Source organism: Eumetopias jubatus, unplaced genomic scaffold (assembly GCF_037043125.1).
Source record: "Eumetopias jubatus isolate StellerSeaLion01/CBP00866 unplaced genomic scaffold, mEumJub1_p1.0 scaffold_17, whole genome shotgun sequence".
NCBI lineage: Eukaryota > Metazoa > Chordata > Mammalia > Carnivora > Otariidae > Eumetopias > Eumetopias jubatus.
The window spans coordinates 39,012,137-39,040,134 of NW_028274823.1; the positions used below are offsets into that span (position 1 = coordinate 39,012,137).

At 41.6% G+C, this 27,998-nt stretch overlaps 1 protein-coding gene and 1 long non-coding RNA gene across 3 annotated transcripts; one reads left to right on the forward strand and one right to left on the reverse strand.

Annotated features, from left to right (window-relative positions):
* Nucleotides 1-3,944: 3,944 nt before the first annotated feature.
* Nucleotides 3,945-22,268, reverse strand: ZNF239 (zinc finger protein 239). Of its 2 annotated transcripts, XM_028098768.2 has the most exons (4): nucleotides 22,213-22,268; nucleotides 21,285-21,325; nucleotides 15,432-15,558; nucleotides 3,945-5,748 (listed from the first exon to the last, which is right to left on the reverse strand). In XM_028098768.2, the coding sequence occupies exon 4, from the start codon at nucleotides 5,485-5,487 to the stop codon at nucleotides 4,264-4,266; it is 1,224 nt and encodes a 407-aa protein (XP_027954569.1). In that variant the 5' UTR covers nucleotides 5,488-5,748; nucleotides 15,432-15,558; nucleotides 21,285-21,325; nucleotides 22,213-22,268; the 3' UTR covers nucleotides 3,945-4,263. The 2 variants fall into 2 exon arrangements, with proteins under 2 accessions (XP_027954569.1, XP_027954571.1); XM_028098770.2 differs by lacking the exon at nucleotides 15,432-15,558.
* Nucleotides 22,269-22,359: 91 nt separating this feature from the next.
* Nucleotides 22,360-27,888, forward strand: LOC114205361 (uncharacterized). Its single transcript, XR_003608386.2, has 3 exons — nucleotides 22,360-22,458; nucleotides 26,052-26,140; nucleotides 27,735-27,888. It is a non-coding gene; the product is annotated as an uncharacterized LOC114205361 (long non-coding RNA).
* Nucleotides 27,889-27,998: the final 110 nt, after the last annotated feature.

Here is a 27,998-nt window from a genome sequence, read left to right on the forward strand (position 1 = left end):
AACTCTAGGTCCGACATTGTACTAATGTCAGTATTGAGTAGGTCCCTGGCAGACGGTACTACCTCTTGTTCTTTTTGCTGAAGTGATTTTTTTCGTCTTGTCATTTTGTCCAGAGGAGAAAAGATGAATGAGAGAACAGAATGCTAACAGGTTAACAACGTCTCCAGCAAATATACTCTATACCAATCAGAAAAGACCTGAAACCAGGGGACAAGAAAGGGAAAGAAAGAAGAGAAAAAAAAAAGGAAAAAGAAAAAGATAAAAACAAACAAAAACAGAACAAAACAAAAAAAAAACAGAGTATGATCAAATATGATCAGGCTAGTGCATAGATCAGTGCCACACACTAGCTTTTGGGCATATTTTGGTCTGTTAGAAGAAAGTGCCTGCTAAAATTTTAAAGGAAGAAAGACTTATATATGTACAAAATAAGGGTTGATACAATGAAGGGATGGAAGATGATTGTAAAGATGAAAATTATAAAAGATTTTATAAAAGGAATTGATAAGAAGTTGTTTTTAAAAAGAAAGAAGATTTAAAAAGAAAAAGAAAAAAGAAAAAAAAAAGGGAGAGAATGTGATCAGGCAGGAGACTAGAACAAAGCCATACACTAGTGATTTAGGGTATATTTTGATCTTTTAGAAGAAATTGTATCTCAAAATTTTAAAGAGAGAACAACTTATATATATATGCCAAAAATAAGGGTAACTACTATGAAGGGATAAAAATATGACTCTAAAAATGAAAAATAAAAAATGTTTTTTTTTAAAAAGGGATTGATAAGATGTTGGTTGAAAAAGGGAAAAAGAAAAATTAAAAAAAAAGTTAAAAAATTAATTTTGAAAAACTAATGAATCATGGTAAAAAAGCCATGAATTCTATGTGCAGTATTCCCCTAGCGCTGGAGTTCTCCCGTTCTTCTTGATCGGTAAACTTGGTCTTGGCTTGCTGGCTGTTGTGCTGATCTTCTGCGGGAGGGGCCTGTTGCCGTGGTTCCCAAATGTCTTTGCCGGAGGCGGAATTGCCCCACCCTTGTGAGTCTGGACTAAGCAAGCTGCTCCGGTTTGCTCTCAGGAGCTTTTGTTCCCTGCAAGCTCTCGGTACAGCTTTGTAGGACCAGGGTGAAAATGGTGGCCTCCCAATCTCTGCCCGGAGGAGCTGAGAACTCAGGGCCCTGCTCCTCAGTGTGCTCCCAGAGAAAAGCAGTCACTCCCGTCTCCCCGGTCTCTGGCTGCACTCCGTGCTCACCCGGCCTGTGACCGAGCATTTCTATCTCTGGCACCCGACACCGTGTGGAGTCTCCAAACCCAGCAGATCCCTGCGGTGCGCTTCCGCGCCGCTCCTCCCCGGGGAGGAAGGGGAGTCTCCCCGGATCTGCTGCTTGTTGGGTCCCTGCTGGAGGAGCAGTGGCCTTACTGGGCCGCGGATCACAGTTTATGGCCACCCCGAGCTGAGAGCCCGCGCCTCGGCTCCGTCTCTGCAGCCAGCTTCCCTGCCCTGATACCTGGGATCTCTGCCGCACTCAGGCACCCCCGGTCTTTCTGTGACCCCGAGGGTCCTGAGACCACACTGTCCCGCAAGGGTTCCACCCCCCGCTTAGCCACTGGAGCGATGTCCCTTAGCGGAGCCGACTTCTAAAAGTTCCGATTTTGTGCTCTGCGTCTCTATCACTTGCCAGAAGCGGCCGACGGAGGCCCCCTCCCCCGCCTTCTGTCCTCCTGAATATCACCTCGGATTCATTTCTCCGCACGTCCTACCTTCCAGAAAGTCATCGCTTTTCTGTTCAGAGTGTTGTTACTATTCTTATCTTCGATCTCCTGTTGAGTTCGTAGGTGTTCAGAATGGTTTGATCCCTATTCAGCTGAATTCCTGAGACCAGACAAAATCCAGGTCTCCTACTCCTCCGCCATCTTGCTCCGCCCATTCCCCCTGCATTTTCAAGTTTGTGGAAAAGTTTCTCTTTTCCACAGACTTCCTTCCCATAATCCGTGTAATGCTTCACAAGGACTCTGATCATATTTCAATTGTATTAAGGAAGGTGATGCTTAAAAGAAAACAGTAAAAGCTAAATATAGTTAAAAACATTGATAGTGGGCGCCTGGGTGGCTCATTTGGTTGAGCGACTGCCTTTGGCTCAGGTCATGATCCTGGAGTCCTGGGATCGAGTCCCGCATCGGGCTCCCTGCTCAGCAGGGAGTCTGCTTCTCCCTCTGACCCTCTTCTCTCTCGTGCTTTCTATCTCTCATTCTCTCTCTCTCTCAAATAAATAAATAAAATCTTTAAAAAAAAATAAAAACATTGATATTGTAAGTTATGCATAAAAGGAAATTTGGAAAAACAGGCTGTTTTATAATCACCTGAGATCTGAACTTCAAACCTTCCCCCAGCTTCATCAGACGTGGGTTCTTGTGAACTTATTTGGCTCCAAATCCCAGTGAGATCCTATACATCAGGAAATTAGAAGACATATGTGATGAAAAAGTCGAATCCAAAACAGATACTCAGGTATGATCTATGCGGGTAGGAGGAATTATGAGGCATTCATTACTCTAGAGATGGTGAAACAGAATCACATCATTTGTGATACTGCCTTAGGGTATCCAAATAACTGAAGGATATTATGGAATGCTAAAGGGCAGATGCTCAGTCACCACCCTAATCATTCCATATGGAATGCTTGCCCAGGGATGGAGTCAAATATTCTGGAACTCTCAAAGAAAGGCAAATGTCTTTAAATCTCTCTCCTTCATTCCTTAATAGAACTTAGCTTTTTCCGCAAAATTAATGGACAATTTCCTTGTTATCTATGTCCAGGTAACTGCTTCAGGTTACGTTGTCAGGATATATCAGTTACAACCCCACCTTCCTAAGCTAATAAATAAGGCATCCATATTTTCCCTACCATTTTTCATATATGGATACTAGTTATTGGTGGAAAACTGGAATATTGAACACTGGGTAGCCTCCTAAGAAATGCTTGTGGAATCATTAACTATCAGAAAATGAGGGCTACTATCAGGAGCTCCTCATTGAACAGTAAATTCCAATTTAGTTATGTATGCAATCACTTTTCTACTCTCAACTGTTGCTTGAGTTTCTTGTATTAACTTCTAGGGGATGAATGTCTAACTTGGTGAGGTGTCCTAGCTTCACACCCCAAGTGAATGATATGTGACACAGTGCATATTTTAGGCCTGATCATACCAAACATACTCTCCAAATATGTTTCAAAATGTTTTTGTGTAGCTATTTTTATACAAAGTACTTTCAACCAAATATAAAAATAATTTTATAAAGAAGTTATAGGTCTATAGTGAGGCCTAAAGATTTAGGCTGGGGATGCTGTGAATACAAGTGGCTTTTGGGAGTACATCACATATTAAAACAAGAGATAAGCCCAAAGAGAAAAATATTAGAAACTTTCTCTCCTGACTTCTTTGTTTTATATAGTATAGAACATGAGTGCTGAAAAAAATTAATGAGATATTGAGGAATTAAATATACTTAAATATATTTCAACTTCATTTGCTATGTTTCAACATGGTATGTACCCTACTTGGCTTTAGTTTGGCAGCAGGGGGTCATCTGAAGTGGTGAAATCTGGAAAAACTTCAACAGACCAGCTATACCCAGGAAAAAGAACTATTTATGTTCCTGAGCAGCTTTCTTGAGGGGAGAAGTGGAGGGGGGGGTTCAACATCCTATAATGTATGGGGTATACCACACAAGTAGGTTTTCTCCACCTTCTTGTTTTGTGGCCACAGACTTGTATATTTTGCAAAAACACAACAGATTTCATGCCCATAATATCTCCAGCCACTCCCCTGATCTAAAACTAACATGTGCAATCATAGTTTAGAGAGGCTAATCAGGGCTGGAAGGAAATATGAAAAACACAAGGCACAAGATTGGAAGAGAAACCAGAGTTACAATTTCTCAGAGAATATGAACAAAGGGAAACATGTTCTGCTTACACAAATATAAAGTTCTTGCACTTAAAAAAAGCTGGGTAGGACATGTAGTTCTGATAACATTGGCTGAACTACAAAGTACAGACATTTCACTGTACCCATAGGAGGAACCAGAAGTCAGTTTGTTGTATAGCATAACAAAGAGCTTGGTACTTAAATACTTTAAATGAATGTATGATTTTCAGTGAGGGAACATAAATGAGTAACTTTTACTATCTCTCTCCTGAGACTATAAAAGAATGATGTTAAAAATATTTTAAGTCTTTACAGTATGAGCATATGACTGAAGACCTTATTTAATGGGATCTTTCCTATGAACCCGCTGGTGGATGTGGAGGTTGGAGCTCTGGCTGAAGCCCTTCCCACACTTGCTGCACTCATAGGGCTTCTCTCCAGTATGCACTCTCTGATGGATGAGGAGTTTTGAGCTCTGGGTAAATCCCTTCCCACACTTGCCGCAGTGATAGGGCTTCTCTCCAGTGTGGACTCTGAGATGGATGCGGAGATCAGAGCTCTGGCTGAAGCCCTTCCCACACTCGTAGCACTGGAAAGGCTTCTCGCCTGTGTGTATGCAGCGGTGAATGTGAAGGTTCGAACTCTGACTGAAGCCCTTCCCACACTCCCCACACTTGTAGGGCCTCTCCCCAGTGTGGACTCGCTGGTGGATGTGCAGGTTGGAGCGCTGACTGAAACTCATACCACACTCCCCACACTCATAGGGCTTCTCGCCAGTGTGCACTCGCTGGTGGATATGCAGTTTGGAGCTCTGACTAAAGCCCTTTCCACACTTGTCACATTTATAAGGCTTCTCGCCTGTATGGACTGCATGATGAATGAGCAGACTCGAACTCCGAGTGAAGCCCTTCCCACACTTGTCACACTTATAGGGTTTCTCATCCGTGTGGACTGCTCGATGGATGAGGAGACTGGAGCTCCTTGTGAAGCCTTTCCCACACTGCTCACATTTGTAGGGCTTTTCTTCTGTGTGGTGTCTTTGATGAAGTAGTAGTTCTGAGTGCTCACTGAAGTCCTTACCACAGTGACTACATCTGTGTAATTGCTCTGCAGTGTGGATTTTCTCACATGGATGACCATCTGAGCTGTTGTTACATCTCTTCCCAAGGTTGTAATGGTTACAGGGTTTCTCCTCTGTATGAGCTCTCCGATGGCTACGACTGACTACTTGTGATTTCCAACCACAAATGTCTTTGCAGGTACAGTCAAAGAGATCCAAAGACTCTTTCATTTGGCCATTTTGGCAATTTGCTTCACCACTGACCAATGGTGAGACCAGTTCTGTTACGTTAGACGTAAGTTTAATTTGAAGGTTCTCTGAACAATGGTCCATGGGAGGACTTTTTCCCTGCAAGACTTTTCTCTGAGTGCTTTCTTCAGTTACAGATAGACTTTTGCTTTTCTGAGGCTCCTGGGGCTCATTTTTACAGAATGTCACTGAGGAGTCCTGTGTGGCCATTTGGCTTGGGACTTTCAAAGACAAATATTCTTCATTTGCCATGTTTTTGTAATCATCACTTTGAAGAGTTACCACATTGCTCTTGTTTCTGGAAATATAGAAGATGCTTCTCCCTACTTCTGATAAGGGGAAAAATCTAGTTCAGGATTCCTGTACATGTCTCCTGGAAGATTCACAATATAATCCTGACTCTGTTATTGTACTGGCCATATCTTTAAAACTAGCCAGCAGAAAAGCCCCTATGTAATAGATCGCTAAGTCCTTTCTCTTGAAGATTCTCCATAGAATTTTCTTTCAAGTCTCCTAGGGAACAAAGAGAATTCAGTGATAAGAACACACAAAGAGTAGATTTCAAAATTTTATTTTATTTTTTTAAAGATTTTATTTATTCATCAGAGAGAGAGCACAAGCAGGGGGAGGGGCAGAGGCAGAAGGAGAAGCAGGCTCCCTACTGAGCAGGGAGCCCGATGCGGGACTCGATCCCAGTACCCTGGGATCATGACCTGAGCCGAAGGCAGACGCTTAACCAACTGAGCCACCCAAGCGTCCCAGATTTCAAGGTATTAGAACTGGATTGCCTAATGCCTGAAGATTTAGTAACTAGGAAAAAGTTCAGTCTTGTCCTTATAGTCATGTCCTTTGGGTTAATATCAGAAAGAGAAAGTTTAGCTGTATAAAACAGCTTGTACACAAAATCTTGTCTTGGCTTTTTTTTAAAAGATTTTATTTATTTATTTGACAGAGTGAAAGAGCACAAGTGGGGGGAGCAGCAGAGGGAGAGGAAGAAGCAGGCCCCCCTCTGAGCAGGGAGCCCGCTGCAGGACTCGATCCCAGGACCCTGGGATCATGACCTGAGCCAAAGGCAAATGCTTAACCATCTGAGCCACCCAGGCGCCCCTTGGCTTTTAAACATAGCCAATAAAAGTGTTCTTTCCCTACCCTGCAGAGGCTATGAATCCCATGTCCTTGTCACAAATAACATTTTATTTGTTTACTTCATTTTACTTTAATTAAATTTGTATCTAATTGGTAACCCACTTTAATAGGAGCTGAGGATACAAAGAAGAAAATAGAAATTCTTTTGCTAAGCAAGCTAGAGCCTACTGGAAGAAAAAAACCATATCAACTGTGGTAAAGCTCTAAATGCAACAACAGATGCATGCACGAGTCGTGGGAGCACAGAGTAGGGACATTTGACCCAAATCTTGGGGAAGAATTCTGGGAACAAATGTAAGGGAGAGAAAAAAAAGTGAAAATGTAGAGAAATATGGCACGCTCAGGAAAACTATATGCAACTTCTTGTGGAGGATATAAAACAGGTGACAGTGGTAAAGAATGTGCCCTGGAGAAGAATGCAGGAGCCCACACAAAGGGTTTGGTGCATACTACTAAGGAGTTAGGGCTACAACCCTCAGGGATTTAAAGTTTAAGGAATTCAGTGGAGAGTGAAATGCCTGACTTTATGATTATAAACACCTTCAGAAATAAGCAAGACTTTAGGTAGAGCAACAACTGCTGCAGCAAATCAGAAGCAAAGTGATAAAAATGGTTAAGAAGAGAAAGGGAGAGATTCATTCTAAATCATGTGATGACTGACTAAATGTGGAAGGAGGCACCCAGCATGATCTTCACATTCCTTGCTTGAGTGACCAGGTATGAGGGTGTAAATGGTAAGACAGGCTGGGGTTGGGAAGAGGGGACCAATAAACACAAACTTTGACTTGGTTAATTTGTGGTGCTGGTGGAACATTCTTGAACTGTTCAGTAATACGGGTCTAGAACTCCGAGAGAGAACTGTGCTAGGAATGCAGATTTTAGACTTACTAGTATGTACCTCAGTCATAAAATTAGAGTGAATATCTTAATATTACACTGAGATGACAAAAGAAGTCCACAATAGTCTTGGAAAAATAGAAAGTTTGCAATCAGCAGGATAAAATGTTGAGGAACTCCTAGATAAAGAGCGGATGGATGAGAAATGATGGAGATACTAGAAAAAAAACCCCAAACACACAGCTCAAATCACATACAGAAGGCTTCCAAAAGAGTAAGAGATCTTCTCAACAAGTCCTAGAAATTCAAATTCCAAACTCAGAACCAACAATTATAAAGTAAGAGAGGTTGATCTTGGAAACAGGTTTATTAATTCACATTAGACCTTTCTTTCTCCCTCCCTTCCTTTCCTATTCATTCATTCATTCATTCATTCATTCAAGTAATCTCTCACCCAATGTGGGACTCAAACTCATGACCCCAAGATCAAGAGTCACATACTCTTCCAGATGAGCCAGCCAGGTGCCCCTCACGTTAGGCATTTCTAATGGCTGGACCAGTTGTTGCCATTAGCAGCACCACTCTCCCAAACACCTTCTTCCCTAGAAAAACTGAAATACTGGGTGGCTAAGGGTAGTGGCCCCACATAAGCCTCAAGAACAAAATAAATGGCCAAAAGAAATGCCAAAGAAGGGGCGCTTGGGTGGCTCAGTTGTTAAGCGTCTGCCTTTGGCTCGGGTCATGACCCCAGGGTCCTGGGATCGAGCCCCACATCGGGCTCTCTGCTCGGAGGGAGGCCTGCTTCTCCCTCTACCACTCCCCCTGCTTGTGTTCCCTCTCTCGCTGTCTCTCTCTCTGTCAAATAAATAAATAAAAATCTCAAAAAAAAAAAAAATGCCAAAGAAAGACTCCTAATGGTATTATCTGGGCTGGAGAGAATAGCACAAGGTGAGGTAATACTGAACCTGCACAATGACAGGGTTGATAAAGTACAAAAAGAAGCAAGTGACTCCACATCTGCCCAGGATAAAGGCTCAAGGTAACCCCTGAAGTGGGATTTCTGACAAGGGAGATACCTTAGAGCTGGAGATTGAGAAGCAGGGGATGTCCCAGGTAACTTACTGGACTGAAAAGGCAACATCAAAAAGGTGGTTGTAGAAGCACCCCCCATGTGGATTCTTACAGCCACCTCAAGCCCAATCAGCAGAAGCCTCCTCTAAAGGACAGCATGCATGCACCAAAGAGGGTCAAGCATCAGCTGAGGATGTATACTCCAGTATCATACTGTGAACATAAGACTTTTGAAAAAAAATATGAGACAATAAAAACATAAGCAGACCAAAATAAGGTAGAAAACGAACATAAATGAAGATTGGCATAAACTAAAGAATTAACAAACAGAAGAAATAGAATTTAAATGGTACCTAATTAAAATTCCAGAGAAATCTGAAAAGGTATCACATCTAGAAAAACAACATAATCTAATAATAAAATATGAACACACTGCTAAGAAAAATAATCAGAATTCTTTTAAATTAATACAAGGATCGAAAAAGATGACAATTTTAAGACCTAAGACCTACCATGCCCATTTGAAGCACTCAGGTACTATTTGGACAATCTCATGTAAGAAGAACTCCTAGGACATCTACACATGAGGAAATCCAAGGATGAAGAAGTTAAGTAACTTGTGTCATGTCATAGCTACTGTCAGGGAGGCTGATCTTAAGGTCTGCAATCTAGATGGGTCGAGTAGCAAATTAACACACAGTTAAGTTGGAAGACTGAGGGGTCGAGCAGCAAAATTAATACACGGTTAAGTTGGAAGGGGGGTCCTCCTAGAATGTGGAATAAAAAGGACAGACAGATGGAAAGATAAAAGTAAAAGCCCATATTGTAGGAGTTCCATGAATATAGTGAAGACAAAATGAAGGGAGAGAAATGATCAAAGCAGTAATAGATAAAAATGTTTCTTAGAATTCACAATTCAAGGCTCACTGAATGCTTTGCGTGGGAAACCTCTGGATTTCAAGGAAAAAAAAAATTCCAGAAAATGCTAAAAGCATTCAGACACAAATGGCAGGTTGTGTGCAAATAAATGAGAGTTATATTGACACTGAACTAACAATGAGCAATACTGGATACCTAAAGATAATTGAGCAATATCTTCCAATTTTGTAGAGAAAGTGTGAAAAAGATGATACATGATACTAGAAATAGCAGTGAGCAAAGAAGTCAATAAAACAATGAAGCTGAATCAATTGCTGCTACATAAAACAATAATAAATAACCAAATTAACCCAAATGCTATAAAACAGTATGGGATGAAAATCACTCCAAATAAAATATATTTTAAAAAGCAAGAATTAGCTTTAGGAAAGAAAAAAAGAACTATAATCATAGTACACTACTTGACCCTGCAGGGAACAAGAGTTACAAGGTCAAAGCAATGTAAGCATTAATCACTGATGTGACCCTGACATAAAAATCTTGGGAGGATGCGCATGTTGGGGGAATTAATGTAAAAGGTCTAAATCCTCATCTATGATGTAGAAAAGTCAATACAGAGTATAAAATATTGATCAACTGAAAAACAGTAGTATATTATAATAAGCTCAAACTGGACTGAGATACCATTTTCCACCTGTTACCCTGGCAAAAACCCAAAGCCTGAAGCCACACTGCTTGTGAGTGTAAATTCGTATCACCCCCCAAGAAGGACATTTTGACAATTATCTATCAAAATCATAAATGTATGCACTCAGCATTCCAGCTTGGGGGTTTTATTTTTCAGATTTCCAGGCAGAGTTGTGAAATGATATTGCACAAGATTTACTCACTGCAGATGACTTGTGACAGCAAATGACCATAACCTGCTAGAGAGGAGTTAGGGACATGATGAAAGGCTTATACTGTGCACCTTTTTCTTTTTGTAGTATACCTTTAATAATTTAAAAACATTTAGTACATTTGGGAACTTTGTTTTCTTTGCTGCTTGCGCATAATTTATTTTCTACCTTTTCTCAGAATGTTCAAAATTTTCATTGTACATTTTTTCCAGCTTTATTTAGGTATAACTGACAAGTAACACTGTGTACCTTTTTATGCCTTTTTTTTTTCTTAAACCAATGTGAATATATTTGTTTCTTTAAAAAAAATTTAAGTAGCGGGGCACCTGGGTGGCTCAGTTGGTTAAGCATTTGACTTCAGCTCAGGTCATGATCTCAGGATCCTGGGATCAAGCCCCCATGTCAGGCTCTGTGCTCATCCGGGAGTCTGCTTCTCCCCCTGCCCCTCCCCCCCGCTTGTGCTCACTCTCTCTCTCTCTCTCAAAATCTTAAAAAAAAAATGAGTAGCTGCATAAATGTATTATTTGGAAATATGAAGGCAAATACAATAAGGAACAGCGGAAAGGATTAAAACCAAGTGACTATAAGAAGCTACCCTGTGGCATAAAGAGCAGCAGAGAAGGGAGACTGGCTTTTGTAATAAGACTTTTGATATAACTTGCTTTACCTAGGTTAATGTATTATTTTGTTCACAGAGTTTAAAAGTAATGGCAAAAAGAAAAAGGAAAAAGAAAAACAGTGCAGTTTGGAACAGTTAAGTCATGTGCTGGGCCTAAGTTATTAAATGGTCGAAGGATACTGCCTCAACATCCTTGCTGTACAATGCTTGGGAATGACTGCAAAAATGGCAGGTCTATGAAAATCAGTGGGGGAGACACTGTATTAATGGTAGTTTTTTTTTTTTTTAAAGATTTTATTTATCTATTTGAGAGAGAAGGACAGCACAAGCAGGGGAGGGGCAGAGGGAGAGGAAGAAGCAGGCTCCTGGCTGAGCAGGGAGCCCGACGTGGGGCTTGATCCCAGGACCCTGAGATCATGACCTGAGCCGAAGGCAGACACTTAACGACCGAGCCACCCAGGCACCCCAATCGTAGGTTTTATAAATAGTTATGAAACCTTGTGATACTCGTTTTTTAAAAATATTTAAAATAAAGAATGAGTATTTAATATTAGAAGAAAATGCTGATGTAATGAGAAAAGGGATCCTTTTAACAGGGAGTATTTATGTCATAACAGAGATCTCTAAGACATACTGCATAAGACTGCCAGTTGAAAAATACACACAGTATAATCTCATAAAATTTTAATACATATTTGTAATATACACACCTATGTATGGAGTACATAAAAAAAGGATACACAAACTATTATTAGTGATATCATTTCACAATACTTCTGTGTTGATTCTTTTAAATTTTTATATCTTACTTGCATTATAAAATGTTGGACAACCATGTTCAATTTTTTGTCAATTAAAAATGAAAACCTAGGGGCACCTGGATGGCTCAGGGATCAAGCCCCGCATCGGGCTCCCTGCTCCATGGGAAGCCTGCTTCTCCCTCTCCCACTACCCCTGCTTGTGTTCCCTCTCTCGCTGTGTCTCTGTCAAATAAATAAAATCTTAAAAAAAACAAAAATGAAAACCTAGCTCCAAGCTCGAAACCGGAAGCACATATCCTACTTCATTTTTGCCCCACTGCAAACCACTTTCTACCCAGCAATCCCACTGATAGTGGGTAAATCGGATCATACCACCCTGTTGTCCACGGGCTTCCCACTAAACTTAGCATGAATTCACACTTTTTACCAGTGCCTTCAATGCCACAGATGAGCTAGGCCCTTCCCACCATGTCTCCCGCCTCTGTTTTTCCCAGGTGCTCCCTGTATTCTCACCACGCTCCTTCCAGATTCCAGATTTTCCTTTGTACTATTCTCTCTGCTTGGAATATTCTTAACCTAACCAGTCACCTGTTTCATGCCTATTAAGCCTTCAGATCTCAGTTGAAATGTCATGTCAGAGGCTTTCCCTGAAACTTTCTTTTTTTTTTTTTTTTAAAGGTTTTATTTATTTGGGAGAGAGAATGAGAGAGAGAGAGCATGAGCGGGGGGGAGGGTCAGAGGGAGAAGCAGATTCCCTGCTGAGAAGGGAGCCTGATGTGGGACTCGATCCTGGGACTCCAGGATCATGACCTGAGCCGAAGGCAGTTGCTTAACCAACTGAGCCACCCAGGCGCCCCTCCCTGAAACTTTCAACAATACATACATTATCACTCTTGTCCCATCCCATGCCTTCATTCTCTCAGGGCACATTATTTTATCCTTCACAGGACTTAGCAATTTATAATAATATATTGTGTTTACTTAATGCCTCTTTTACCAAGACTGTAAGACACATTTCTTCTTTGCTAATCTCCATGGTAGTCAAATTTTAAATCTTGACTATGTATTCCCAGCACAGGAAGTATTAAAATACATTGTTTTTCCTCCAGATCCAATGGTTAATATAAAAGCATACCAAAAAAAAAAAAAATACCCAATCAGGTCTGATGAGACTGTGAGATACAAACAAAGCTTTGAGAAGGAATGGTCAAAGGTTTCACACTAGACTTCAAATAAAATCTTAAAGGACAAAATTAGTCAGGAACCAGAGCATGATAACCATCAAAGTTTCCAGAGAAAACCAGGCAGGGAGTTTTGAGGCTCTAAACCAGCTACTAAAGGTAATTCTAGGTTTTTATGCAAAGAGTGACAAGATAAATGATATATTAGGGGAGATAAGTCTACTCGCAACATCTACCGTGAGCCTGAAGAATGATGTCAACGATCTGTCTTTAGTGTTACCATTATTAGCATGAAGTGGACCTATTTTAGAGTGCTATCTGTGGGACTTAAGTGTTAATAAATTTAAAAGAACTTAAAGTCAAAAAAGAATTGGTAAGAGGATTACAGATGCTGGGGATGGCGAGGGACAAACTTAATAATGGCTTATTTCTAACCTATGGGGCTGGTAGAATGTTAATACTGACAAAAGTGGGAATATGAGAAGTTAAAAAGGAAAATAACTTAGAAATTCTCAGTACACTGAATGTGAAGTGACACTGGATATTCAAGGGTAGATAGCCCATAACCAAGAAAGTACATGGGAATAGAGTTTCATATGAGGATAGGAGATAAAGACATTAGGGTTATCACAGTAGAAAGGATAGTTGAGGCCATTTATGTGTGTGTGCCAGCTCTTCGAGGGAGGCAGACAAGTGTACAGATACAGTATACATTCTCAACAGGGGTACTACTGACACCAAGGGGGAGATAACAAAAAAAAAGTGGAGAAACATTGATAGATGGTGATCTAAAGGCAAAGGGCCTTTTAAGATTTCCAAAGTTAGAGGAAAGACAGAGAAGCCACTGAACATGCAGAGAAAAGGAACAGGAGAAAGGCCAGAGGAAATAAGAAAACAATGACTTCAGGGATGCCTGGGTGGCTCAGTTGGTTGGGCATCTGCCTTTGGCTCGGGTCATGATCCCAGTGCCCTGGGATGGAGTCCCGCATCGGGCTCCTTGCTCAGTGGGGAGCCTGCTTCTCCCTCTGCCTGCAGCTCCCCCTGCTTGTACCCTTGCTCGTTCTCTCTCGCCCTCTCTCTCTAACAAATAAAATCTTTTAAAAAAAAAAAGAAAAAAGAAAACAATGACTTCATACATGTCAAAAAGTTTGAAGGTTAAGGTGAACACTATCAAAGCCATCAGAAGAATTGGTATTAGTAAATCTTGAAGAAAAATTAAAAAAGGAAAAGCTCTGAAAGGGACAAAAGTTTAATAGTGACCTCTAGGTGAACAATTCTGGTACAAAGAGCACAGGCATTAGGTTTACATAAAGAAAATGGAAACATGGGACTCTGACTACTTACAGGGACCAATTCATTCTGTGGTGCTTGTCTTACCTCCCAGGTGTAGCTAAAAACAATGGTTCGAGAGCCACAGTTATGAGAGAACCATGTGTACAGAGGCAGGAAAAAGCCCTGAAAGTCACCATTACAGGCTACTTCTTTTCGGTGGTTTTTGTACAATGTCCATTTTTACTACAAAATGGCAATTTCACATGGTTTAATCTAGTAGGTAGATATGTATCTTATATCTAATTAAAAATTCTTTCTCATTAATTTTTTTAAAGATTTTATTTATTTGTTTGACAAGAGAAAGATAGCACAAGCAGAGGGAGAAGCAGGCTCCCCGCTGAGCAGGGAGACTGATGCGGGGCTCGATCCCAGGACTCTGGGATAATGACCTGAACCAAAGGCATATGCCCAACTGACTGAGCCATCCAGGTGCCCCATATCATTATATTTTTGTAATGGGTACACATTTTTCTCTGGTATATTCCACTATAATTTGTATAACCAACACCTGTGATACATTTGGTGAGTAATTTTTTTCACTATTTTAAATAATTCTATAATGACTTATCTTTTTCCACAATTTTCAGTTGAAGTTACTAATTATTTCCTTATAATAGATACCTAAAAATGAATTATTACATCAAAAATGTTTAATGCTCTTTGATTCAAGCAGTCAAAATGTTTTTGAGAAAAACTGTGTCAATTATACTCGTATCTTTCTCTATGGTATGAAATTTTGTCTCATCACAAGTATTGTCTGATATTCAGAAGGGGAGACGGATGAATCCCTGAATGGGAAGAAAAGAAGCAATGGAAACTAGATACTGTAGGGTGGGGATATTTAATGAAAATAAGGTCCAAGCAAAGATGGTACAAGGCCAATGTGGGGAAAATGTGGGAAAAGATAAGAGTACCAATAAGAAGGTCAGTGTGTATGGGAAAGACCACAACCATCTGAAAAGGAAGAGGGGGAATAAGTGAAGAGACAAAGGTATATCAGTATGTGCAAAGTATCCTTTTGATGCCCTGGCTTTCTCCACAGACCGGAGAACTTCAGAGAGAACTCAGAATATTTCAAAAGGGACTCCTCTTCCATGTATTAGCCTGAGCTTGTAATTTGCCATGGTGCCTAGCTGATTTCTTTGGAGTTCATTCGCCCTTATATAATGATCTTCACCCTGCTCTGAGAGAGTACTTCTGGGTAACAGAGAGATCGGGTAACTGTGCAGAAAGCAAAATCAGTCCCAAGAGATGGTTTTATAAGGGATATGGTTTCTAAGACGACTCAGTAAAGCTACATTCTTCAATTCTTAACAAGCCAAATTCTTTGGCTGCTTAAAATAATCAGAAACATCTTTTGTGCCAAAAGGAAACTTTTGATTCCTAAACCACAATCCCTGGGGCCTCATTACTATTTAAAATTGAAGAAACAAAGAGTCCAGTGGGCAGGTGTCCAGGCTCGTGTTCTTACCTACGGAGACCAACTGGCTGTTGTTCTCCAGCATCACAGCTCGGTGTAGCTTCCTCTGAGCGGGGTCCCGGCAGCCCCGCTCCTCCTCAGTGAAGCCCCCAGAGACATCCTTGAATGTTACCAGTTCCTAAAACATTAAGCAAATTCCTCCTCAACTGACAACTGTTTGCACAAATGCCCTGGAAGGACTGTGGGGCTGGTAGCATTGGACAAAGTGAGAAGGGGACAGAAGAGTACAGCTCAGGGGGCTGAGTCATCTAAGTCAAGTTTTGTTGGAACAGCTTTCCTTTCTCATCTACTTGGCTACTTCTATCCAAATCCTTCCCCTCCTGCCCACAACTCATTCAAGCTCAAGCTGTCCAGTTACTGAATCTTTCTTTGTCACTGTCATTTCATGGTCATTACTGAGTTGTCCTTTCCACCCCATTTCTACCATTATTCTGACAACCTCAACACTCAAGAGAACAATTTGCTCAACGCTCTAACCTCACATTTCTTAATTTCTTTATAGTGCTCATCATCTCTGTCTCATTTCTTCACACTCAAAAACCATGACCAGGGCCATTTCACTATGTGGACCACTCTGCTTTTGAAATATTAATCTCTTAATATTGTACTCCTTAAAAACATCTTCCTGATCTTTTTGCTCTTCCTCTTCCATCACACCTGCTTTATCAAGATCACCACCCTCAACTCTTCCTCTTTTTTTCCTCCCAAAGTATACTTCTGATCAAGTCTTCCCTAGTCCTATCAATCATATGTTCCTTCTTGTTCTAAACTAAGTAGTTGAACATTCCTGGAAAAAAGAAAATAGCACACATAAACAAACCATGATACTCTCCTTAGGTATTCCCAAATATTTACATCCAGCCCTGTTTCTCCTCACCTGCAGGCTCCAAATCTCTACCTAACATCTGCACTTAGATGTCTAGGAGGCACTTGAAATTTAATAGGCCCCAAGGGAACTCTTGCTCCCAACAATCTCCATCAATATCTGCTCTTCCCTAGGGGTCCCCACTTATAGTAAATGGCCACACAACCTACCCAACTGCTGAAGCCAGTCTTAGAAGTCATTTTGATTCTCTCCTCTCTCCCTCACATTTTATCCATCACCAAGTCCTACCTCTAAAATGTATCAGAATCTACCCACTTCTCTCCATCTTGCACAGTTATGGTTATAAGCCCCAGCCATCATGTAGTCCCAACTGTGCCAACCTCCCAATTTGTCTCTCTGCTTCCACACTTGCTCTCTAACACAATGAATTTTCTACAGAGTAGCCAGGGTGATCTTTTAAAACATATACCACATCAGGCATGAAACCCTCCAAAGGCTTTGCAATGGACATCAAGTAAAATCTAGATCCCTCATCTTGGCCTGTAAGGTTTTATAGACTGGGGTCCTGTCATTTCTCCAACCTCATCCTGAATCACTCTGTGTCACACTCAGCCCCAGTGACCTTGCAGGTCACCTATCCCACATCAAACCTATCCCAACTTAGGGCCTTTGCACTGGCTGTCCCCTCTGCTGAGAACGTTCTTTTCCCACATCTTCATACGTCTGGTTCCTTACCATTCAGGTCTCAGCCAAATCGCTACTCCTTAGAGAAGCATTTCCTTGACTGTCTAATCCACAGTGGCACCCAGAAACTACCACTTCTTGTTTAATTTCTTTGTACTACTTATGTCTTATCCCATTTTCTTATTTATTCATTTGCTTTCTTATTTAACTGTCTCTCCCCACTATGATATATATTCCTTAAGAACAGAGAGATATTTGATCCTTGCATCCCCAAGGCCTCAAGCAATGCCTGGCATCTAATAGGAATCCAGGCGTTTATTTAGTTAACTTCACAGTGACTCTGGCTCCTTCCAGGGTTCTGTTGATGGAGCAACACTTCTCAAACTACCTCTGGTGAAGGACAAGTTTATTTTAAAAAGTTTCTAATATGTGACACTTTTGTCAGTTATTTTTACAAAATACAATAAAGAAGAGTTACTAGAAATAAAAACCCAGATGTATAAAATACCAATGCCATTTAAAAAATATTAGATTTGACAGACATAACATTTTTAAACAGTCTTAGTTTCTCTCCTTATGTCTTTGGAGACTGGTAACAAGCAGCAGCCTGTGGACTGGCACCAGCCTTTGGGCCATACCCTGAAAAGCAGAATGGCAGAATACACACAAAATGACTAAGAACCAAGTGAAGCCAACGAAGCAGCTCAACTCTGGGCCAGGGAAGTACCTGATAACCTTCAGGACTCCAACACCTCAGGCCTGAAGCTGAAGGGGCACTACCCACACGCTCCTCAGGAAACTGAAGAAAACCAGGCTGTTTGTAGGAGTGACAGGACTACCCTCCTTATCACCAGTGGAGAAGGTAATGATGAGGGAAGGTGGCAGTTTCCTCCCAAGCTCTCCTCTCAAGGTCATGGGTCTCCACTGTGTCTGAGGTGAAAGAGATGAGATTGGGCTCAAGAAGCCTGCAAGTCCAGTGGCACCTGGGTGGCTGTTGGTTAAGCATCCAACTCTTGATTTCGGCTCAGGTCATGCTCTCAGGGTCCTGGGATTGAGCCCCGTGTTGGGCTCCATGCTCAGTGGGGAGTCTGCTTGAGGATTCTCTCTCTTCCTCTGCCCCTATCCGCCCCATGCGCTCTCTCTCTCCCCCTCTAAAATAAATAAATGTTAAAAAAACAAACAAACAAACCTGCAAGTCCCTGTGCAAAGGTGGGACAGAGAAGGGGTAGAAGTGAAGGTTGCTGCCTCAGGGACCCATATATACACCCACTAGGACAACAGTGCCTGGGGTACATCGAGCAGTAGAATTAGCCACTCCTCTGAATCAGACTTTCTCCTCAGCCTCAGAGAACAAGGTTTCTTTCTGTCCAAGGCTAACCTCTCCTGATGCATTCTAGCTCCAATCCTTTTCTTCCTTCTGAAATTCAAGTCCATCAATTATCTTTTTTCCCTTTCATTTCTGATCCATTTTTCCACTCAGTCATCTGGATGGTCTAAGACTTCTACCCAATCTCAGTAATATTCAAACCACTTCAGATCTTGTCAACTCATCTCCCAAATCTCCCACCATAGTATTACCTCTTCTTTATTTTCACTGCCACTGTCCTGTGTAAGGCACTCATTTCATACCTAGATCACAATAACTCCTTACCAAGTCTTTATCCACAGACTGAAAGACAGAATCATTAATTTTTTAAGATCTCACAAAGTAGTGGGGAGAATTCCATGCCAAGAATGGAAAGGGCACATACACATATATATATATATATTTTTTTTTTCTTTTTGAAATGATACATTGATGGACTACTAACTCTGCAGTAGATTGAAGATTGCTGGATAAGAAATGGTAGGACAGTGGGCTAAAATGAAAGAAATCAGTGTGACAAAGGAAAAGGGAAAGAAAATAGTGGTTCGGCTAAAGACAAAGCTGGGAATGAAGGAATCTGAATAATGAACAGTCGTGTTCCCCGCCCCCCATCACTGGAGCTAAGTTATACCCAAGGTGGACTCAGTATCCTGAAGGCCAACCAAAGGGGAAGGTCATGGGACTAGTAGTTTCCTGTTCCCACCTGACAAATTTCAAACTTTTTTAAAACTACATATATCATGTGGCTTTCCACTTCCTTTTTAGAGCCCATCCTCGCCGGATGCAACAATTTACTTAGAGGCAGGAAACTAATGCTGAAGTCAGGAGGTGGACAAGATCTGTCATCACAGCGGATTACCTGCAGTCAACCAGATGCCATGCTGTAGTCTAGAATAGCCCTTTACATGCTGCTTCTGCCTTGACTTGTATTTCTCACATCCATTTTGCAACTCCTTCTAGTTTCAGGACAATCAACAACTGTCTTTCTGAAGCATGAATATAAGTTAAATGTTTCCTCCTCCAAGATCTCATAGTATTTTTCCCATCTCTCTACCAAAGCTATAAAATCTGTCTTCCAAATTAGCTACCAGATTCTAAAGGATAGGGGCCATGTTCCGCTAATCTTTAAATCCCCAGCAACTAGCTCAACTGACTAGGAATCTAAATGATATTTATAAATTCACATTCAACTTAAATGAATAATGAAAAGATACAAGTAATGAACTTCAGGATCATCAAGGGAAACTCTTATTTTTATACATGAGAAAACCAAGGATGATAGTGAAGTGACTTACTCAAGGTCACAAAGGTAGGGGTTAAATTGGGACTCCTGCCTTTCAGCAGACTCAAGGAGAATGTCTGGTATATAAGAGAACACTCAATAAATATCGGTGGAATGAAATCCTTTCTTTAAATTCAAGTTATTAACATATACCAGAATCTCAAAATTTGACTGTATTAGCAATCCCCAATGTTGTGATAAATAATCTTCATCAGGGACCAGGTAGAGGAAAAGGAAGGAAAATACAGAGAGCACAGGGTCTTATTCACATTAATTTCCCTTGAAGTCCTCAATTCCTTTGCAAGGCACAGAGATGGCATTCTCAGGACCTTGAGGCAGCTTACTGCCTTCTAAGCCCATTTTTATAAGAGCTCATGTTCTCTTCCTATGTATATAAGAACTGTATTTGCCAAGCAAGTTTGCTGGTAGTGGTGTTAAGAAACAATTATTTCTTCCTTAAAATCCAGCCTGATACTTCATTCACGTAACTTCTGGTGTAATTGACCTGTTTAGCTCTGGAGAGGGAATAGCATGGAGTTGGAAGACATGGGCTTTCCTTCTGACTCTGCTGCTCTGCAACAGAGGACACGGTGTTTGCTGTCAGCTTTCTCAGAATTAGAGCTCTCCTTGGTAAAATGCCAGCACCAAAGCAGAGAGAGGGCTGGCTGATCCCTTCCATTTCAAACATTCTATGATTCTAAGTGTCAATCTTGAGGTAACTTTCTAGGAATGGTTTTATAGAGACAAATGAATAATCAGTTTCTTAAAAAGTGCTACTCGGTAATTTAACAATTCATTGTACCAATTAAACATGTAGATATGTTGGTAAAGGGAACGAAGCAATCAGAGCATAAAAGATGAATAACCCATCTTACCTACCTTAATGATCACATCGAGTATGTAAAGAAATATCTCACATTAAATCCAACAAATCGTTGGATGTACAAAGGCCAATGGGATTAAAAAAAAGTGAAATTCTTTTAGTAGGTTTGGGGTTGGGGGAAGTGTCTATGACTCTTAATTCTTAAAAAACACCACAGATAACTCTGATGAATAATTTGGTTAAGAAGCATTTCTGGGACTGATTTGGTAACTACTGTGCTGGCATTTAACAGATTTTTTAATGTTTAATAAATGGTTATTGTTAATATGTATATTTTATTTTTTTCATATATGGAATCTGCTCATGAAGAAAAGCACCATAATTTATAATTGTTTGTTTTCCTGAGACCACTGAACACTGGCCAGAGCGTGTGATAACTGAATAACTTTCAATGTGAGTGAAATGTCTTGGCAGGAAAAGGGTGACTTTGAGAGAGGACCAGGCAAAGATGCTGTGTGGAGTCTTTCAATAGAATAGCTGAGTGCTTTGGGGAGTGGGCCAAGTTCATGGAGGGAGGGTGGTTCCGTAAAAATGATGCGGAATTTAAAGTAAGCAGCCACCTGTGCAGACTCTGGACACGTCATTTGATAGCTACATGTCCTCAGTATATTAATGTTCTTACACCCATATTTATAAAATGTATGTCTCACACTGAAGTCTGACAATAAAAATAAAGTACAGAACAAACACAGGACCTGACACCAGATAGGTGTCAATTAATGCTGATGTTCTTCCTTTGTTCCAAGCAAGAAAGGTTATGTTCATTCTCAGATGGCATTTTCAGAGAAGAAACACCAACTCACCTGGAACTTGGTCATTTCCTCCTCTCAGGAAGGACAGAATCCTGGAAAGATAGAGTTAGAGAAAGAGAAAAAGCCATGAATATCAAGTCCACCTTGCAGGATACAGAGTAGCCAGTCCAGCAAGACTGTAGGAAAAAAGTTACTCTGCTCCTGTTACTAACCCCTTTTTAGTCAACCCTTCACACGCTCTCCTGAGATGCCTTTCTAGTCTCCCCCAGGCTGCACCTCCCTCGCCTCTCTCCACAGGGTTTTGGATTAAACAGGCCAAGCCTCCCTGCCAAACCCACGAGGGTGAGTAAATTCCGCTGCCCCCAGCAACACTAAGATGTGTCCATTTCCTCAGGGTTTCTGATTTCTGCCCTAAAATTCGAGAAAGACCGGTAGGAGCTCTCATCTCAGATGCTTTGCCTCTGAATGGATTTCGACTCCCTGAGGCGCTTTCCCCGACCAGCCTCATTTCTGGGGTGGGAGAACAGTGCTGTGGGGACAGAAACCTCGGTCCCTCAAAGAGGCCCCTCTAGGTCGCCTAACGTCCACCGAAAACCATGGAATAAGGCCAGTCACCGGCACAGAAATGGCCGGTGCGGCCAACTACGAAGCCTCCAGGCCGGCCAAAGCCAGAGCTCAGCCGGGTGAAGGATGGGTCCCCCGGAGCCGCAGCCACTTCTGCGCTGGGGGCGCTTAGACTCAGGTGATCACAGGTCCGGCGGACAGAGTGGCGGTCGCGACGCTCGGACGCACGTGCGACCCCGGGCCGCACCTCCTCCAGGTCGCGCGCCCTCCCACAGCTGCCCAACCAGGCTTCCGGATCTCAGCGGTCCTGCACCTCCCCCGAGGCACTCCCACATCCCAACCACCAGACGCCTCCCTGCCCGCGGCGCTGGCTGTCCTGTCCCGCGCGTCTCACCTCCCACGTGGAATACGATACCTGGAAAAGCAGGACTCCCGACACTGACCCGCACCCGCGCCTACGGGCTCGGAACTACAAGTCCCAGAAAGCTGGGGGATGGCCACGCCCATTTCCGACGCACGCTTCCGGCGTTGGTCCGGGCTTCGCGGGCTGTGGCGCCGAGGCTTGTTGCTCGCCTCTGGCGTCTGCTTGTTCGCTGTTGAGGTTAGAGACTAATTTGTTAAAGTGCCCTTATTTTTTTTGTTGCTGTTGTTAAACTAACAGGTAAGAATTATTTTAGGAATACCCATTAAAGGGTTTTTTATTTTGCTGAAGTGCTACTGGCGTGAAAAGAACGTAAATATCAGCTCTAATTTTGTCTTTGCCTTTAAAAAAATATTCCGAAACGAACATATGCTACTCAGCATCACCAATTCGGCTCCAAAGTTCATGCATTTGGCAAACATGAGGGCCTGCCATGTTCCAGGAACTTAAAAATCACTGGATATTAAATATTTATTTTTAAGATTTTTATTTGGCAGAGACACAGCGAGAGAGGGAACACAAGCAGGGGGAGAGGGAGAGGGAGAAGCAGGCTTCCCGCCGAGCAGGGAGCCCGATGTGGGACTCGATCCCAGGACCCTGGGATCATGACCTGAGCCGAAGGCAGACGCTTAACGACTGAGCCACCCATGCGCCCTAGATATTAAATTTTAGTGGGACAAAGAAGCAATACTTGTTTATACATAAATGGTATAGTGTGTTACAAAGTGATATGTGTTACGGAAAAAGTAGAGCTGATTTGGAGGATTAAGGGGTGTTGGTGTGCGTTGAGATATGCTTTGCAGTTTTATTTTTTTAAGATTTTATTAGAGCACAAGCAGGAGGAGCAGCAGGCAGAGGGAGAAGCAGGCTTCCCACTGAGCATGGAGCCTGATCTGGGATTCCATCCCAGGACCCGGGCATCATGACTTGAGCCGAAGGCAGACGCTTAACTGACTGAGCCACCCAGGCACCCCTGCTTTGCAGTTTTAAATAGGGGTTATTGGAGCAAAGATACTGAGATGAAGTAATCAGTCTCACGACATTCAGAACTCTCTTACACGTACACAGGCAACGATTTATGCACACACATACTTTTTAAACAACATGGGGTCATGCCATATATATGGGCCTACAGTTTGCTTTTAAAAATTCAATAGTACTTACTGTGTATCATAAATTTACCAGAGAAGGGGCGCCTGGGTGGCTTCAGTCGGTTAAGCCTCTGCCTTCAGCTCTGTTCATGATCCCAGGGTCCTGGGATCGAGCTCCGCAGCGAGCTCCCTGCTCAGCGGGGTGCCTGCTTCTCCCTCTCCCTCTGCCTACCTCTCTGCCTACTTGTTCTCTCTCTCTCTGTCAAATAAATAAATAAAATCTTTAAAAATAATAATAAATTTACCAGAGAAACAAACCCTGCCCCCTTGACACCCTTTTAACTGTTACAGCCTTCAAGAGGTGGGCGCCAAAATTCTCCCAGACTACACCTTCATAACTTTCACCCCTCCCTGAGGGGCACAAGACCACTCCCAACTCTCCCCAGGACCTTCCCTTCAGATTTATTTTGGGAGTTAACTGTTGCCTGGGCCTCTCCTCTGTATCTTCCCCCTTCGTTAGTGTATTAGCTTCCAATTGCTGCTGTAATAAATTACCACAAACCTAGTGACAAAGAAAGCAAATTTCTTTTCCTACAGTTCTGGAGGTCAGAAGTCTGAAATCAGTTTCACTGGGCTAAAGTCAAGGTATCAGCACAGCTGGTTCCTTCTGCAGGCTTAGAGAAGGATTTGTTTCCTTGTCTTTCTCAAAGTACATTTGATAGCCTCTATTTCTTGGCTGTGGCTTCTACTTCCATCTTCAAAGTGCTTGACTCCAATCTCTGCTTCTGTCATCACATTACCTTCTCTTGCACTGACTCGTGTGTTCGTCTATGGACTGATGAGGACTTACATCAGGCCCACCTGGATAATCCAGGATAATTTCCCTACGTCATGATCTTTAATCACATTCACAAAGTCCCTTTTGCTGTATGAGGTAACATTCAGTTTCTTTGGATTAGGACAGAGACACATTTGGGTGACCTACCATGTTTGGAGACGCTCCTCCTCTGAGTTGCCTTCCTACCTTTTGTCTGGGGAATATAAAGTATCAGGGCCTTATTGCTCTCCTAAATATTCCCTGATCCATTGATTCTGTCACCCTTGCCTTGACTCTCACTTTCTGATGTTCTCAGTTAACTCATCCAGTTTAGAGGCCATGGCTCATCACTAATGGTTAGACCTTTGCATATACTGTCAACTCTCTTGCCCATGTCTCACTTGGTTATATTCTGCCGATAAAACACCAAACCTGGTTGAATCCAGTTCTCTCTGTTCTGTGCTTGCACTTTTGTAGTAGATGTGGCCTGAGAGAAACACATGGCCATGATGATTGGTCTCACTTTCAATTTATGACCACTAAGGTCAAGTGGGCCCTTAATGCTGCCCAGCTATCCTACTACATTTGCTTAGTCCATACATTCTTTTAACAATTTCACAACTTCTCCTCACTCTTCAAGCCTCTGACAATTCTTTGTCCCATTTCACTCACAGCTGATGACTTTGCTTTCTATGAGAAAAGAGAACTATACTGTCCAAGACCATCTGCCCACCTTTCTCCACTGGAATCTGTATGCTCTACTTTCCATTCTGAATGAACAGCCTCAGTTCCTATTTAAGACAACTCTCCATTTGTACCCTGAATTGTATCCCCTTTCTCACACATGAGGGCATTCCTCTCCCTTTTCTGTATTAACAGTTTTTCATTCCATACTGAATCATCAACATACTAATGAATATGCTGTAACATCTTCTATAAAATGGGATGCCTGGGTGGCTCAGTCAGTTAAGTGGCTGCCTTCAGCCCGGGTCATGATCCCAGGGTCCTGAGATCGAGTCCCACATTGGGCTCCTTGCTCAGCAGGGAGCCTGCTTCTCCCTCTCTCTCCCTCTGCTTGTGCTCTCTCTGTCAAATAAATAAAATCTTAAAAGAAAACTTCTATAAAATACCCCTTTGTCCTTCATCCCATTTCTCAAGCTACTACCCCATTTCTCTGATCCTTTTTATTGCAAAACTCCTTAAAAAATTGTCTTTAAGAGATGTTTCCAATTCCCATTCTCTTGAATCCACTGCAATTAGGTGTTTTTCCCCACCAATCCAATGGAAAAGTTACCATTAGATTTCAATATCCTGTGTTCAAAATCTGTAAATGAAAAACGTTTAGAATGGGAGAAATTGACAAATTACTCTCAAACTTGGGTATTTTGACACACCTCTTACAGAAAAAAAAAAATCAAGCCAGCAAAAATCTGCTTGGGATATGGAAAATCAGAAAAATACAGTTAAGCCTGATTTAGTAGGTAAATATAAAATAGTAGACCCCCCAAAGCAGAAAATAACTTTTTTTAAAAACATGAAAAAGTCACAAAAATCCTATTAAAAATGATAAAATGTCGGGCGCCTGGGTGGCTCAGATGGTTAAGCGTCTGCCTTCACCTCAGGTCATGATCCCAGAGTCCTGGGATCGAGTCTGCATTGGGCTCCCTGCTCCTTGGGAGCCTGCTTCTCCCTCTGCCTCTCTCTCTCTCTGTCTCTCATGAACAAATAAATAAAAATCTTTAAAAAAAATAAAAATGATAAAATGTCAACAAATTTTACAGAGTTTATATTATATAGTCAACTTGCAGTTATCAAAATGGACTTTAGATGGACCCTCTCTATAGATGCTAGCCCATGAATCCACTGTCCACAGGATTTCTGACATCACCTACCAAAGTGCTGAACTTTTTTTCTGTCCATCCCAGAGGTTCTCAAATATTACTTCAACAGCAAAAGCTGATCTCCAATCCTGTAAAGAACATGGCAGCCATCTGAGAAAGTCCTGCAGTTGGAGGTAATGCTATTTGGAGTATGTAAACCATCTATTGTGCTTTCATATAAAAACCAATTAGAACATTGAAATGTATCATTTATGATTCTGATTCCCACTTTCCAAGAACCTAAGACTATATGTTACTTGGATTATTTTGACTTTTATAATGTGCAATGAAGAACTTTATCTTTCTGACACTATCACCATTTTATAGATGTAGAAAACTAAGACAAAATGGAATTTTCCTGAAATCACTCAACTTGTTATTGGCAAATCCTGTTAAGCCAAAATATTGCCTCTTGTCAGGGCAGTGCTTTTTTTCCTCTAAAAATCCACCCCCAGGGTAGGATTGGGGTGGGTGGAACCATCTAGAAGTCTAGCCTAAAGTTCTAGGGAGAGAGGTAGGGTCAGATGGTTAACAAAAGGATATGGGGACAGACCTGAGACTTATATCCTGACTAACAGGGCAACAGTTCTTCTCAGATTCTGCTGATTGCTTGGAACAGGAAAAGGCCCACTTGGAAGAACATGTTCTTGATGTGAGAAAGAGGAAAGACAAGAATGGCAGCCTGCCCAGATACCAGCGAAAATCCTGGTTCTGTCTATGTCTTTTAACAAATTAAGCAAATATTAGCATATATATGCCAAATACCATACCTTTGTCTTACGTATTTTTTCCATACACTTTACTGAGATGTAGGTAGTGTGACCCCATTTTACAGGTTTTACATTTTTAAAAGTTTCAAGAAGCATATTTAGTGTCTCATAATATGTTTTCCAATCTCATAATAAGGGTAGAGTATGGATTCAGATCCAGATTTTGGGTTTTTAAAAAATATTCCAAAGCACGTGTTTTTCACAGTTGACCCCCTTTATAATTATCCTGTGTTTCCGTGTAATTTTCCCCTTCAAGACTTGGTTTTCTCATTTATGAAAGGGACCCTGTAACCACAGCCCTTTTCAAGGAAACCCCCAGGCAGGCAAAAGGCGTTAAACTGTTCAGGCACTTTCCAGGGTTCTATATGGTTGAAGATAATTATCACTGAAATGTGGTGCATTGTTCTTAGAAAATGTCAGGAGGTGTTTGTAGGGATGAGTTGAGAGGCCTCAGCAGGTGTTGTTATGGGGACAAAAATATTCACGCTGTGTTCTGCACAGTTTAGAATCCCTGGAGAATGATCCCTGGAGAATTTCCTCCCAGGGTGGTGCTGAGACCTTGGGATGTATGCTGAATGGCATTCTGCTGACAGTGATCAACCTGCCTACAAACATATACCCCATACTCATTCACACAAACTATATACATAAATACAATCTGTACCCCTTCACAAGCATGTTCCCACACAACCATATTCATACACAGCATGTGCTTACACTCTCACCCATTATTGTCCATGAGAGAGTACATTATTATTCTCAAATTTTTTTCAGTTCATATATTTTTAAAACTTTTTATTTTGAAATAATTATAGATTCATAGGAAGTTGGAAAAAATGGAGGTACCTGTATCCTTCACCTAGTTTTTTCTAATGGCAGTGTCTTAGATTTTGTAATTTTCAGGATATAGAATCTGTAGATTTTTTTTTTTTGAAGATTTTATTTATTTATTTGACAGAGACAGAGACAGCGAGAGCAGGAACACAAGCAGGGGGAGTGGGAGACGGAGAGCAGGCTTCCCGCCGAGGAGGGAGCCCGATGTGGGACTCGATCCCAGAACCCTGGGATCACGACCTGAGCGGAAGGCAGACGCTTAACAACTGAGCCACCCAGGCGCCCTGTAGATGTTTTGTTAAGTATATACTTAAGTAATTTTCTTAGGAAAGATCATAAATGATACTGTGTTTTTATTTTCAGTTTTCACATGTTTTATTATTTAGTA